Below are 14,291 nucleotides of genomic sequence, written 5' to 3'. Positions count from 1 at the left end.
TGACTAGCCTGTAAGTGGCCAGTGACTAACCCGTAACTAGCCTGTAAGTAGCCAGTGACTAACCCGTAACTAGCCTGTAAGTAGCCAGTGACTAGCCAGTGACTAGCCTGTAAGTAGCCTGTGACTAGCCTGTAAGTAGCCTGTGACTAGCCTGTAAGTAGCCAGTGACTAGCCTGTAAGTAGCCAGTGACTAGCCTGTAAGTAGCCTGTAAGTAGCCAGTGACTAGTCTGTAAGTAGCCAGTGACTAGTCTGTAAGTAGCCAGTGACTAGTCTGTAAGTAGCCTGTAAGTAGCCAGTGACTAGTCTGTAAGTAGCCAGTGACTAGCCTGTAAGTAGCCAGTGACTAGCCTGCCTGTATCTGATCTGCTTTATTCACAAATATCCTAACCCCGGGATCCCATAGACTTACATTGTCTGATCTGTAAAGCAGTCGCGCTCCGCACACGGATATATCCTACTTATTTATTACTTATTCACGGAATGGATTGCAGAGGTGTGAAAACGCAGATGTGTGAATATGACTATTGGGCACCAAGCTGATGTGTGATGGCAACCACAGACAGGACGTGTGAATACGGTCTTAGGGCTGCATCCAACTTCTTCAGCCCTGTCAGGTTGGATTCGCCCGGTTCCGTACACTGTCATCCAGCCCAGGACTGTGAGGCAGATAAGCGCCCCCTCAGGCTGTGGCGCAGTACAGCACTTCCTATCGGCCGTGCAGCCGCGTCCCATCTTCCTCCCGCTCTGATAGATGGAACAGCCGCAGTATCTGGGGGTAACCGGGGGTCTGTGTGACATCCGTCCGTGTATACGCCGCTGTATATACCGTGCAGAGCGAGCAGCCGCCGTATCCTCACCCGCTACAGAGCTGGAGCTCCTCCCCAAGCGCACCCTCCGCCCCATAGCTGCAGAGCCCGCCTCCGCCCCTCCCCTTTTAGCCGTACTGCACGCCCACGCCCCTCCCCTTTTAGCCGTACTGCACGCCCACGCCCCTCCCCTTTTAGCCGTACTGCACGCCCCACGCTCCTCCCCTTTTAGCCGTACTGCACGCCCCACGCTCCTCCCCGCCAGTGGCACTTCCCGTCCCGCTCCGCTCCTCTATCCGCATTGTCCGCCCTCCGCCCCTGCTCCGCCCTTTCAGACGCAGTGTCCGCCCCCTCAGCCGCAGTGTCCGCACTCCGCCCCGCCCCCTCCGCCCCTGTTCCCGCCCCTGCTCCGCCCCCTCAGTCGCCCTGTTGGCCTCCGCCCCGCCCCCTCAGCCTCACTGCCCGCCCCCCCGTCTCCTCAGCCGGCTCTCAGGCCCGTCATGTCTCCGCCCACCACCCCACCCTCTTCCCCGCACATCATCGCCGGCAGAGGAGGAAGCGCGGAGTGCAGAGGGAAGCCGCACAGAGAGGTGGGAGGAGAGGAGCGCGGAGTCCCCCACCCAGCAGCACCCGCAGCCGGCTGACACCCGCACAGGGGGGCGGCTTCCCGCGGATCCGTCCCCAGACATGGAAGATGGACCCCCGCCTGATGGCTGCTTCAGGAGGATAACGGACTGCTTCACCGGCGCCAGTAAGTGTCTGTACTCTGCCCTGCGGGGACTGTGCTGTCTGTACTCTGTGCTGCCTGTACTCTGCACTGCGGGGACTGTGCTGCCTGTACTCTGCACTGCGGGGACTGTGCTGCCTGTACTCTGCACTGCGGGGACTGTGCTGCCTGTACTCTGCACTGCGGGGACTGTGCTGCCTGTACTCTGTGCTGCCTGTACTCTGTGCTGCCTGTACTCTGCACTGCGGGGACTGTGCTGCCTGTACTCTGCACTGCGGGGACTGTGCTGCCTGTACTCTGCACTGCGGGGACTGTGCTGCCTGTACTCTGCACTGCGGGGACTGTGCTGCCTGTACTCTGTGCTGCCTGTACTCTGTGCTGCCTGTACTCTGCACTGCGGGGACTGTGCTGCCTGTACTCTGCACTGCGGGGACTGTGCTGCCTGTACTCTGCACTGCGGGGACTGTGCTGCCTGTACTCTGCACTGCGGGGACTGTGCTGCCTGTACTCTGCACTGCGGGGACTGTGCTGCCTGTACTCTGTGCTGCCTGTACTCTGCACTGCGGGGACTGTGCTGCCTGTACTCTGTGCTGCCTGTACTCTGCCCTGCTGGGACTGTGCTGCCTGTACTCTGCCCTGCGGGGACTGTGCTGTCTGTACTCTGCACTGCGGGGACTGTGCTGCCTGTACTCTGTGCTGCCTGTACTCTGCACTGCGGGGACTGTGCTGCCTGTACTCTGCCCTGCGGGGACTGTGCTGCCTGTACTCTGTGCTGCCTGTACTCTGCACTGCGGGGACTGTGCTGCCTGTACTCTGCACTGCGGGGACTGTGCTGTCTGTACTCTGTGCTGCCTGTACTCTGCACTGCGGGGACTGTGCTGCCTGTACTCTGCACTGCGGGGACTGTGCTGCCTGTACTCTGCACTGCGGGGACTGTGCTGCCTGTACTCTGCACTGCGGGGACTGTGCTGCCGGTACTCTGTGCTGCCTGTACTCTGCCCTGCGGGGACTGTGCTGCCTGTACTCTGCACTGCGGGGACTGTGCTGTCTGTACTCTGCACTGCGGGGACTGTGCTGCCTGTAGTCTGCACTGCGGGGACTGTGCTGTCTGTACTCTGCACTGCGGGGACTGTGCTGTCTGTACTCTGCCCTGCGGGGACTGTGCTGCCTGTACTCTGCACTGCGGGGACTGTGCTGCCTGTACTCTGTGCTGCCTGTACTCTGTGCTGCCTGTACTCTGCACTGCGGGGACTGTGCTGCCGGTACTCTGTGCTGCCTGTACTCTGCCCTGCGGGGACTGTGCTGCCTGTACTCTGCACTGCGGGGACTGTGCTGTCTGTACTCTGCACTGCGGGGACTGTGCTGTCTGTACTCTGCACTGCGGGGACTGTGCTGCCTGTACTCTGTGCTGCCTGTAGTCTGCACTGCGGGGACTGTGCTGCCTGTACTCTGCCCTGTGGGGACTGTGCTGCCTGTACTCTGCCCTGCGGGGACTGTGCTGCCTGTACTCTGCACTGCAGGGACTGTGCTGCCTGTACTCTGCCCTGCGGGGACTGTGCTGCCTGTACTCTGCACTGCGGGGACTGTGCTGCCTGTACTCTGCACTGCGGGGACTGTGCTGTCTGTACTCTGTACTGCCTGTAGTCTGCACTGCGGGGACTGTGCTGCCTGTACTCTGTACTGCCTGTACTCTGCCCTGCGGGGACTGTGCTGCCTGTACTCTGCACTGCGGGGACTGTGCTGCCTGTACTCTGTGCTGCCTGTACTCTGCCCTGCGGGGACTGTGCTGCCTGTACTCTGCCCTGCGGGGACTGTGCTGCCTGTACTCTGCCCTGCGGGGACTGTGCTGTCTGTACTCTGCACTGCGGGGACTGTGCTGCCTGTAGTCTGCACTGCGGGGACTGTGCTGCCTGTACTCTGCCCTGCGGGCACTGTGCTGCCTGCACTGCGGGGACTGTGCTGCCTGTACTCTGCACTGCGGGGACTGTGCTGCCTGTACTCTGCACTGCGGGGACTGTGCTGCCTGTACTCTGCACTACGGGGACTGTGCTGTCTGTACTCTGTGCTGCCTGTACTCTGCACTGCGGGGACTGTGCTGCCTGTACTCTGCACTGTGGGGACTGTGCTGCCTGTAGTCTGCACTGTGGGGACTGTGCTGCCTGTAGTCTGCGCTGCCTGTACTCTGCACTGCGGGGACTGTGCTGCCTGTACTCTGTGCTGCCTGTACTCTGTGCTGCCTGTAGTCTGCACTGCAGGGACTGTGCTGCCTGTACTCTGCACTGCGGGGACTGTGCTGCCTGTACTCTGCACTGCGGGGACTGTGCTGCCTGTACTCTGCACTGCGGGGACTGTGCTGCCTGTACTCTGTGCTGCCTGTACTCTGTGCTGCCTGTACTCTGCACTGCGGGGACTGTGCTGCCTGTACTCTGCACTGCGGGGACTGTGCTGCCTGTACTCTGCACTGCGGGGACTGTGCTGCCTGTACTCTGCACTGCGGGGACTGTGCTGCCTGTACTCTGTGCTGCCTGTACTCTGCACTGCGGGGACTGTGCTGTCTGTACTCTGTGCTGCCTGTACTCTGCACTGCGGGGACTGTGCTGTCTGTACTCTGTGCTGCCTGTACTCTGCATTGCGGGGACTGTGCTGCCTGTACTCTGTGCTGCCTGTACTCTGTCCTGCGGGGACTGTGCTGCCTGTAGTCTGCACTGCGGGGACTGTGCTGTCTGTACACTGTGCTGCCTGTACTCTCCACTGCGGGGACTGTGCTGTCTGTACTCTGCACTGCGGGGACTGTGCTGTCTGTACTCTGCACTGCGGGGACTGTGTTGCCTGTACTCTGCACTGCGGGGACTGTGCTGCCTGTACTCTGTGCTGCCTGTACTCTGCACTGCGGGGACTGTGCTGCCTGTACTGTGCACTGCGGGGACTGTGCTGCCTGTACTGTGCACTGCGGGGACTGTGCTGCCTGTACTGTGCACTGCGGGGACTGTGCTGCCTGTACTGTGCACTGCGGGGACTGTGCTGCCTGTACTGTGCACTGCGGGGACTGTGTTGCCTGTACTCTGCACTGCGGGGACTGTGTTGCCTGTACTCTGCACTGCGGGGACTGTGCTGCCTGTACTCTGTGCTGCCTGTACTCTGCACTGCGGGGACTGTGCTGCCTGTACTGTGCACTGCGCGGACTGTGCTGCCTGTACTGTGCACTGCGGGGACTGTGCTGCCTGTACTCTGCACTGCGGGGACTGTGCTGCCTGTACTCTGTGCTGCCTGTACTCTGCACTGCGGGGACTGTGCTGTCTGTACTCTGTGCTGCCTGTACTCTGCACTGCGGGGACTGTGCTGTCTGTACTCTGTGCTGCCTGTACTCTGCACTGCGGGGACTGTGCTGCCTGTACTGTGCACTGCGGGGACTGTGCTGCCTGTACTGTGCACTGCGGGGACTGTGCTGCCTGTACTGTGCACTGCGGGGACTGTGCTGCCTGTACTGTGCACTGCGGGGACTGTGCTGCCTGTACTCTGCACTGCAGGGACTGTGCTGCCTGTACTCTGTGCTGCCTGTACTCTGCACTGCGGGGACTGTGCTGTCTGTACTCTGTGCTGCCTGTACTCTGCATTGCGGGGACTGTGCTGCCTGTACTCTGTGCTGCCTGTACTCTGTCCTGCGGGGACTGTGCTGCCTGTACTCTGCCCTGCGTGGACTGTGCTGCCTGTACTCTGTGCTGCCTGTAGTCTGCACTGCGGGGACTGTGCTGCCTGTAGTCTGCACTGCGGGGACTGTGCTGCCTGTAGTCTGCACTGCGGGGACTGTGCTGCCTGTAGTCTGCACTGCGGGGACTGTGCTGCCTGTAGTCTGCACTGCGGGGACTGTGCTGCCTGTAGTCTGCACTGCGGGGACTGTGCTGCCTGTAGTCTGCACTGTGGGGACTGTGCTGCCTGTATTCTGTGCTGCCTGTACTCTGCCCTGCGGGGACTGTGCTGCCTGTACTCTGTGCTGCCTGTACTCTGTGCTGCCTGTACTCTGTGCTGCCTGTACTCTGCCCTGCGGGGACTGTGCTGCCTGTACTCTGTGCTGCCTGTACTCTGCACTGCGGGGACTGTGCTGCCTGTACTCTGCACTGCGGGGACTGTGCTGCCTGTACTCTGTGCTGCCTGTACTCTGTGCTGCCTGTACTCTGTGCTGCCTGTACTCTGTGCTGCCTGTACTCTGTGCTGCCTGTACTCTGTGCTGCCTGTACTCTGCGCTGCCTGTACTCTGCACTGCGGGGATTGTGCTGCCTGTACTCTGTGCTGCCTGTACTCTGCACTGCGGGGACTGTGCTGCCTGTACTCTGCACTGCGGGGACTGTGCTGTCTGTACTCTGTGCTGCCTGTACTCTGCACTGTGGGGACTGTGCTGCCTGTACTCTGCACTGCGGGGACTGTGCTGCCTGCACTCTGCACTGCGGGGACTGTGCTGCCTGTAGTCTGCACTGCGGGGACTGTGCTGCCTGTAGTCTGCACTGCGGGGACTGTGCTGCCTGTAGTCCCCGACTGTGCTGCCTGTAGTCTGCACTGCGGGGACTGTGCTGCCTGTACTCTGTGCTGCCTGTACTCTGTGCTGCCTGTACTCTGTGCTGCCTGTACTCTGTGCTGCCTGTACTCTGTGCTGCCTGTACTCTGTGCTGCCTGTACTCTGTGCTGCCTGTACTCTGTGCTGCCTGTACTCTGTGCTGCCTGTACTCTGCCCTGCGGGGACTGTGCTGCCTGTACTCTGTGCTGCCTGTACTCTGCCCTGCGGGGACTGTGCTGCCTGTACTCTGCCCTGCGGGGACTGTGCTGCCTGTACTCTGCCCTGCGGGGACTGTGCTGCCTGTACTCTGCACTGCCTGTACTGTGCCCTGCGGGGACTGTGCTGCCTGTACTCTGTGCTGCCTGTACTCTGTGCTGCCTGTACTCTGTGCTGCCTGTACTCTGTGCTGCCTGTACTCTGTGCTGCCTGTACTCTGTGCTGCCTGTACTCTGTGCTGCCTGTACTCTGTGCTGCCTGTACTCTGTGCTGCCTGTACTCTGCGCTGCCTGTACTCTGCACTGCGGAGACTGTGCTGCCTGTACTCTGCACTGCCTGTACTCTGTGCTGCCTGTACTCTGCATTGCGGGGACTGTGCTGCCTGTACTCTGTGCTGCCTGTAGTCTGCACTGCGGGGACTGTGCTGCCTGTAGTCTGCACTGCGGGGACTGTGCTGCCTGTACTCTGTGCTGCCTGTACTCTGCCCTGCGGGGACTGTGCTGCCTGTACTCTGCACTGCCTGTACTGTGCCCTGCGGGGACTGTGCTGCCTGTACTCTGCGCTGCCTGTAGTCTGCCCTGCGGGGACTGTGCTGCCTGTACTCTGTGCTGCCTGTACTCTGTGCTGCCTGTACTCTGCCCTGCGGAGACTGTGCTGCCTGTACTCTGCACTGCCTGTACTCTGTGCTGCCTGTACTCTGTGCTGCCTGTACTCTGCACTGCGGGGACTGTGCTGCCTGTAGTCTGCCCTGCGGGGACTGTGCTGCCTGTACTCTGTGCTGCCTGTACTCTGCACAGCGGGGACTGTGCTGCCTGTACTCTGCCCTGCGGGGACTGTGGTTATTTTACCAATTGTGATTTCCCAGTAGCTGGTTTGGTGCCCTAGTTGCTGACTGTATAATCCTTGTGTGCGGGGGAGCAAGGCTTCAGCTGCTGGGGTGCGCTGTCCTCTGGTGCTGGGGTGCTGCAGGCGTCTGGTGTCCTCTGGCGCTGGGGGGCTGCTGTCCTCTGGCGCTGGGGTGCTGCAGGCGTCTGGTGTCCTCTGGCGCTGGGGGGCCGCTGTCCTCTGGCGCTGGGGTGCTGCAGGCGTCTGGTGTCCTCTGGCGCTGGGGGGCCGCTGTCCTCTGGCGCTGGGGGGCCGCTGTCCTCTGGCGCTGGGGTGCTGCAGGCGTCTGGTGTCCTCTGGCGCTGGGGGGGCCGCTGTCCTCTGGCGCTGGGGGGCGCTGTCCTCTAGTGTTGGGGTGCTGCAGGCGTCTGGTGTCCTCTAGCGTTGGGGTGCTGCAGGCGTCTGGTGTCCTCTGGTGCTGGGGGGCCGCTGTCCTCTAGTGTTGGGGTGCTGCAGGCGTCTGGTGTCCTCTGGTGCTGGGGGGCCGCTGTCCTCTGGCGCTGGGGGGGCCGCTGTCCTCTGGCGCTGGGGGGGCCGCAGTCCTCTGGCGCTGGGGGGGGCGCTGTCCTCTGGCGCTGGGGGGGGCGCTGTCCTCTAGCGCTGGGGGGCCGCTGTCCTCTAGTGTTGGGGTGCTGCAGGCGTCTGGTGTCCTCTGGCTCTGGGGGGGCCGCTGTCCTCTGGCGCTGGGGTGCTGCAGGCGTCTGGTGTCCTTTGGCGCAGGGGGGGCGCTGTCCTCTGGCGCTGGGGTGCTGCAGGCGTCTGGTGTCCTTTGGCGCTGGGGCGGTCGCTGTCCTCTGGCGCTGGGGTGCTGCAGGCGTCTGGTGTCCTTTGGCGCAGGGGGGGCGCTGTCCTCTGGCGCTGGGGGGGCCGCTGTCCTCTGGCGCTGGGGGGGCCGCTGTCCTCTGGCGCTGGGGGGGCCGCTGTCCTCTGGCGCTGGGGGGCCGCTGTCCTCTGGTTTGGCTCTTCTGTTATTTATCGCACAATATGGGGAATTTGATCTCTTTAATGTTCCGGCTGCTGCTCATTGATGGGGTCCGATAGGTTTTCTTTCTTATGGGATACCGGGGTCCCTTAGAATTATTATTATGGGAGTTTATCTTTTTTTATTTTTAATATTTTTTTTCTTTCCACACTTTGTAAGTTTCCTCTTGGAGCTTTTATGACCGATAATAGACGGGGCCCATTCTGACCTCTGCAATCCCACCTATTCCTACCACATTGCATAGATCAGTGAGATCAGTGCTCTGCTAGTAGCGTCTGCCTGAGCGAGGGAGGGTGAGTACAGACCCCCAGCTGTGCAGGGACCCGCAGTCATTCATCCATGTAAGTGTTATGATCACATGACATCACTGCATTGAAAGGGTTAAATGACGGCCACCATCAGGACCACTGGTGACCCATAGTAGCTGACCCTGGCTGTCTCCTCGCAGGAGGTGCGCTACTCTCCCTCCCCTTATTGTCTGGCTCAGGCAGACTCTACTAGCAGAGCACTGATCTATGCACAGGTAAATAGCCAACACCAGCAGTCGCCCTTTGTCAGTGATAAGTTGGCGCAGTGCTGTCAGTGAGGGGTGGGCGGGCCAGGCAGCTGGTGTTGGGTTAGCCTCCCGCCCACCCTGTTCTCAGGAACATACATATTACGTATTGAATATCAGAATCCTGGTACCAAACCAAGTGTTGATAGCAGTATCGGTGTTCTGGTGCATTGTACATCACTAGCGAGGGTGCAGACGAGGGACGGACAGCAGTGGCCGTGTGCAAATCCTTCAGCAGCGTCCGGGCTGCACAAATGATCCCTGTATTGTTTGTGCAGCTATTGAAATGTATTATTGTCGGCCGCACATTTCGCTTACACAGGAAGACCTGCGGCCAATAGCGATACATTTTGAAACCTGCCACCGTCACTTATACAACGGCCGAAGCATTTCTAGCAGCCCCCCCCCCCCCCCCCCATAATCTGCCTGTGTACAAGGACCCTAACACAATGTGAGAAGGGGGGGGGGGGGCAGAAGAAGAAACTTCCAGCAGATGTGGTTAGTAAATCTACAATAACAGAACGTAAGAGGGAAATCCTAACAGGGCCGACTAGATGGGCCTGGGGGCTTTCTGCCATAAGTTTATGTTTAGTACAAAATAGCGATTGTAGCAGCAAAAGGAAAAACACTGAAAAAATCTTTCACCGAATTGCAGGAAATTTATTATTAATAATAATATAGAAACAGGAGTCTTCAGGTTTTTTTTTTTCCATTCCTGTTACTTTGCTATTTACCTGGACGGGTCCTGCAGAAACCATTGTACTTGTTGCTGAGACACGAACTCTGCCGGTGAATGGAATCGATTCACACAGTAGGAAAGCTTTCTGCAGCCGATCTTTGTCGCTGTGCTTTGACTGGATGGTCTAAAGGCCCTATTTCACCAACAGATCTGACCACAGATTATCTGCCAAAGATTTGAAGCCAAAGCCAGGAATGGATTTGAAAAGAGGAGAAATCTCAGTCTTTTCTTTATGACCTGTTCTCTGTTTATAGTCTGTTCCTGGCTTTGGCTTCAAATCTTTGGCAGATAATCTGTGGTCAGATCTGTTGGTGGAATGTGGCCTTAAGGTAGAGATGAGCGAATCGCTTCAGTATCTCGGCACTCAGCTCATCAGCCGGCTGCCGCTCCCTGGTGCTTCATCCTGGGTGCCGGGAAAAGCTGGATCCAGTCCTGGGAAACTGGGAGAAGAAGTTTTCTAGGACTGGATCCAGCTTTTCCAGGCACCCTGGGAGGAGCGGCACAGAGTTAAAAGGCAGCCGGCTGATGAGCCGAGTGCCGAGATACTGAAGCGATTCGCTCATCTGACTGTTTCAGAACGGCCCCATCTCTTATACGGCCGATAGCTGGAGGATTGAGGGGGACGTTCTCCTCTTTCACCTCTAGGACTTGTGGCTGCTTCGGCTTCTCTTTATATGAACGATGTCGCTGGATTAATACGTGATGGCGACTTGTGAATTACGGATCAACCATTTGGAAGTTTAATTAAGTTTCTGAGATCTCAGGTTGTGGTTTTTGTTGATCGCGGTTGAGATTGTTCTGTCTTGGACTTTTTCATGATTTAGATTTCTACATGATCCATAGTGGGCGGTGCCATGTGTGATGATCCGTGGTGGTGGTGGGGGTGCAGTGTGTGATGATCCATGGTGGGGGGGTGCAGTATGTGATGATCCATGGTGGGGGGGGGGGTGCAGTGTGTGATGATCCATGGTGGGGGGGGGTGCAGTGTGTGATGATCCATGGTGGGGGGGGGGGTGCAGTGTGTGATGATCCATGGTGGGGGGGGTGCAGTGTGTGATCCATGGTGGGGGGGGGGGTGCAGTGTGTGATGATCCATACAGTGTGTGATTGTCCATGCTGGGGGGGGGCAGTGTGTGATGATCCATGGTGGGGGGTGCAGTGTGTGATGATCCATGGTGGGGGGTGCAGTGTGTGATGATCCATGGTGGGGGGGGGGGGGTGCAGTGTGTGATGATCCATGGTGGGGGGTGCAGTGTGTGATGATCCATGGTGGGGGGGGGGGAGTGCAGTGTGTGATGATCCATGGTGGGGGGGTGCAGTGTGTGATGATCCATGGTGGGGGGGGTGCAGTGTGTGTGATGATCCATGGTGGTGTTGGGGGGGGGGGGGGTGCGCAGTGTGTGATGATCCATGGTGGGGGGTGCAGTGTGTGATGATCCATGGTGGGGGGTTCAGTGTGTGATGAGCCATGGTGGTGTTGGGGGGGTGCAGTGTGTGATGATCTGGGGTGGGGGGGGGGGGTGCAATGTGTGATTATCCATGGTGGGGGGTGCAGTGTGTGATGATCCATACAGTGTGTGATGATCCATGGTGGGGGGTGCAGTGTGTGATGATCCATGGTGGTGTTGGGGGGGGGGGGGGGTGCAGTGTGTGATGTTCCATGGTGGGGGGGTGCAATGTGTGATCCATACAGTGTGTGATCCATGCTGGGGGGGGGCAGTGTGATGATCTATGGTGGGAGGGGCAGTGTGTGATGATCCATGGTGGGGGGTGCAGTGTGTGATGATCCTTGGTGGGGGGTGCAGTGTGTGATGATCCATGGTGGGAGGGGGGGTGCAGTGTGTGATGATCCATGGTGGGAGGAGGGGGGGGGTGCAGTGTGTGATGATCCATGGTGGGAGGGGGGTGCAGTGTGTGATGATCCATGGTGGGGGGGGGTGCAGTGTGTGATGAGCCATGGTGTGTGGGGGGGTGCAGTGTGTGATGATCCATGGTGGGGGGGGGTGCAGTGTGTGATGATCCATGGTGGGGGGTGCAGTGTGTGATGATCCATGGTGGGGGGTGCAGTGTGTGATGATCCATTGTGGGGGGGGGGTGTACTGTGTGATGATCCATGGTGGGGGGGGTGCAGTGTGTGATCCATGGTGGGGGGGTGCAGTGTGTGATCCATGGTGGGGGTGTGTGTGCAGTGTGTGATGATCCATGGTGGGGGGGGGTGCAGTGTGTGATGATCCATGGTGGGGGGGGGGGGGTGCAGTGTGTGATGATCCATGGTGGGGGGGGGGGGTGCAGTGTGTGATGATCCATGGTGGGGGGGGGGGGGTGCAGTGTGTGATGATCCATGGTGGGGGGGGGTGCAGTGTGTGATGATCCATGGTGGGGGGGGTGCAGTGTGTGATGATCCATGGTGGGGGGGTGCAGTGTGTGATCCATGGTGGGGGTGCAGTGTGTGATGATCCATGGTGGGGGGGGTGCAGTGTGTGATGATCCATGGGGGGGGGGTGCAGTGTGTGATGATCCATGGTGGGGGGTGCAGTGTGTGATGATCCATGGTGGGGGGGTGCAGTGTGTGATGATCCATGGTGGGGGGGGGGGGTGCAGTGTGTGATGATCCATGGTGGGGGGGGTGCAGTGTGTGATGATCCATGGTGGGGGGGGTGCAGTGTGTGATGATCCATGGTGGGGGGTGCAGTGTGTGATGATCCATGGTGGGGGGTGCAGTGTGTGATGATCCATGGTGGGGGGTGCAGTGTGTGATGATCCATGGTGGGGGGTGCAGTGTGTGATGATCCATGGTGGGTGGGGGGGTGCAGTGTGTGATGATCCATGGTGGGGGGTGCAGTGTGTGATGATCCATGGTGGGGGGTGCAGTGTGTGATGATCTATGGTGGGGGGGGTGCAGTGTGTGATGATCCATGGTGGGGGGGCAGTAGGTTTCTTTGACTGGTTTCTATTTTCTGGTTGTTTAAATGACATTTTAGTGAGGTTTTGATTTGTCTTCTCTCTCTATACATTGCAGTCTGTTTGGGGTAGCTCCATAGTGTCACTGACCTGTATATACAGCAGTACCTCACATACAGTTCCTAGAGCTCACTAATACATATGATTGCTGATGTAAGTCCCCTGGGGACCTTATATACTGTAGCGTGCGGAATTGTCCGATCTATGAAAATATGGCGAATGGCGTAAATTTAAAAAAGGGAAAAAACACCAGGATTGCTGATTTATTTTTTACTTTATACATTTTTATATATATTTTAAAATAAACAAAGTAATCAAATTTTTTCTTTTATACCAATATGATACCAATAAAAAATGTAGATCATGGAGAAAAAAATGTCCCACTAGGGTCTCTGCTCTGACCAGGAAGCGGCTGGGGGGCTGGGAACTGGAGGGGGGGACAGCGGACCCCAGCCGGGGAGATAGGTGCATGTTATGTTCAGCCACCTCTGTCCCGGCTCTTTTGACACCTGGCAAAGACGGACGTTATTCACTTAGTGACTCTGTACCCACAATCTGACCCCTCCAACCCCCTTGTACCTTGGGATAGCTGCTTTTAATCCAAGATCAGTTCCGCAGGTGATGCAGTTACTGTCCTAGAAAACTACTTTTAAACCTGCAGCCCTGGGTCAAATTGGCGTGGTCTAGAGTCCATTTACACAGATTATCTTCCAAAGATTTAAAGCCAAAGCCCGAAACAGGCTACAAACAGAGTTTTTTTTTCTTTTCCTATTTTCAAATCCAGTCCTGGCTTTGGCTTCAAATCTTTGGCAGATAATCTTTCTGTGTAAATGGACTCTTAAAGTGTCTGTGCCCTAGACCTGTAATGCCTCTCTGTCCCTCCTCATCATTAGGGATGGCCCTGGCAGGATTTCTCTCATTCATCACCTGTCTGAACACTGCACATTGGGCCTTAACTATCCAGCACATGTTCAGTGTTCAGACAAGTGATGAATAGGAGAAATTGTTCTAGGTGCATTCCTAATGATGAAGAGGGCGGGGAGGAGGGATGGAGGGGCGGTGCAGGCCTAGGGCACAGACACTCTAGGCCCCGCCAATTTGACACAGGACTGCAAGTTTAAAAATTTTAGGACAATAACTGCATCACCTGCTGAATGGGGCCCAGGACAGATCTTGGATTAAAAGCAGCTATCTGATGGTACAAGGGGGGGGGGGGGGGGGTAAGATTTTGGGTACAGAGTCGCTTTAATAAAGATGATTTGGAAATGAAGACACATTTTTAAAGGAGAAGTCCAGGGTTGGTCCCTGCTCAGACCAGGAACTGGAGCGGAGGACAGCGGACCCCAGCCGGGGAGATAGGTCCGTGTTATATTCAGCCACCTCCTCCCGGCGCTTTTGAAAAAAAAAATGTCAAACGGCTCTGTTACCGTGACATCTTTATATTCACCGTTCACCAAGTTGGGCAGATGCTCGGCCAATGCTCTGTCCGTTACAGGGATGGAAAAACGGTTCTCCTCAGCCAGGTTGGTCTAGCAGCTCCCATGTATCCGGTACATCAGGCCGTCTCTGGGGATGAGAACCCTGGCTGGCGGTGTACAGGTTCTGCGCTAATGTCATCATGCTATGTATGGTAGTGAGTCTGGGTTAACCCTTAGGGTGCACTTATTCTCCAGGCTGCGTGGCTGACACGCAACAGGAAACATTACTTTCTCGGAATCCTCATGGAATAAATTGCTCTCGACTCCACAAGCGTCACAAATGCAAAAATAGTGGGAAGCTCTTCCGCCGCAACACTAAATACGAAAGATGAAACCGCAAGCGCACAAGAGAGCGGAAACCTCCTGATACCGTATTACTGACATTCATCGGGAC

At 57.7% G+C, this 14,291-nt stretch overlaps 1 protein-coding gene across 2 annotated transcripts in view; it reads left to right on the top strand.

Moving 5' to 3' along the window:
• Nucleotides 1-1,105: 1,105 nt before the first annotated feature.
• PDE10A (phosphodiesterase 10A) overlaps nt 1,106-14,291 on the top strand; it is a 95,049-nt gene continuing 81,863 nt past the window's right edge. For both annotated transcript variants that reach the window (XM_069974378.1, XM_069974377.1), the window contains exon 1: nt 1,106-1,558. In XM_069974378.1, coding sequence (XP_069830479.1) covers nt 1,495-1,558 — 64 coding nt within the window. In that variant the 5' untranslated portion in view covers nt 1,106-1,494. The remainder of the gene's footprint in view (nt 1,559-14,291) is intronic.

This window comes from Dendropsophus ebraccatus, chromosome 6 (genome assembly GCF_027789765.1).
Source record: "Dendropsophus ebraccatus isolate aDenEbr1 chromosome 6, aDenEbr1.pat, whole genome shotgun sequence".
Taxonomy (NCBI): Eukaryota; Metazoa; Chordata; class Amphibia; order Anura; family Hylidae; genus Dendropsophus; species Dendropsophus ebraccatus.
Note: the sequence above shows the minus strand (reverse complement) of the source record. Positions and strands in the feature narration are given on the sequence as shown.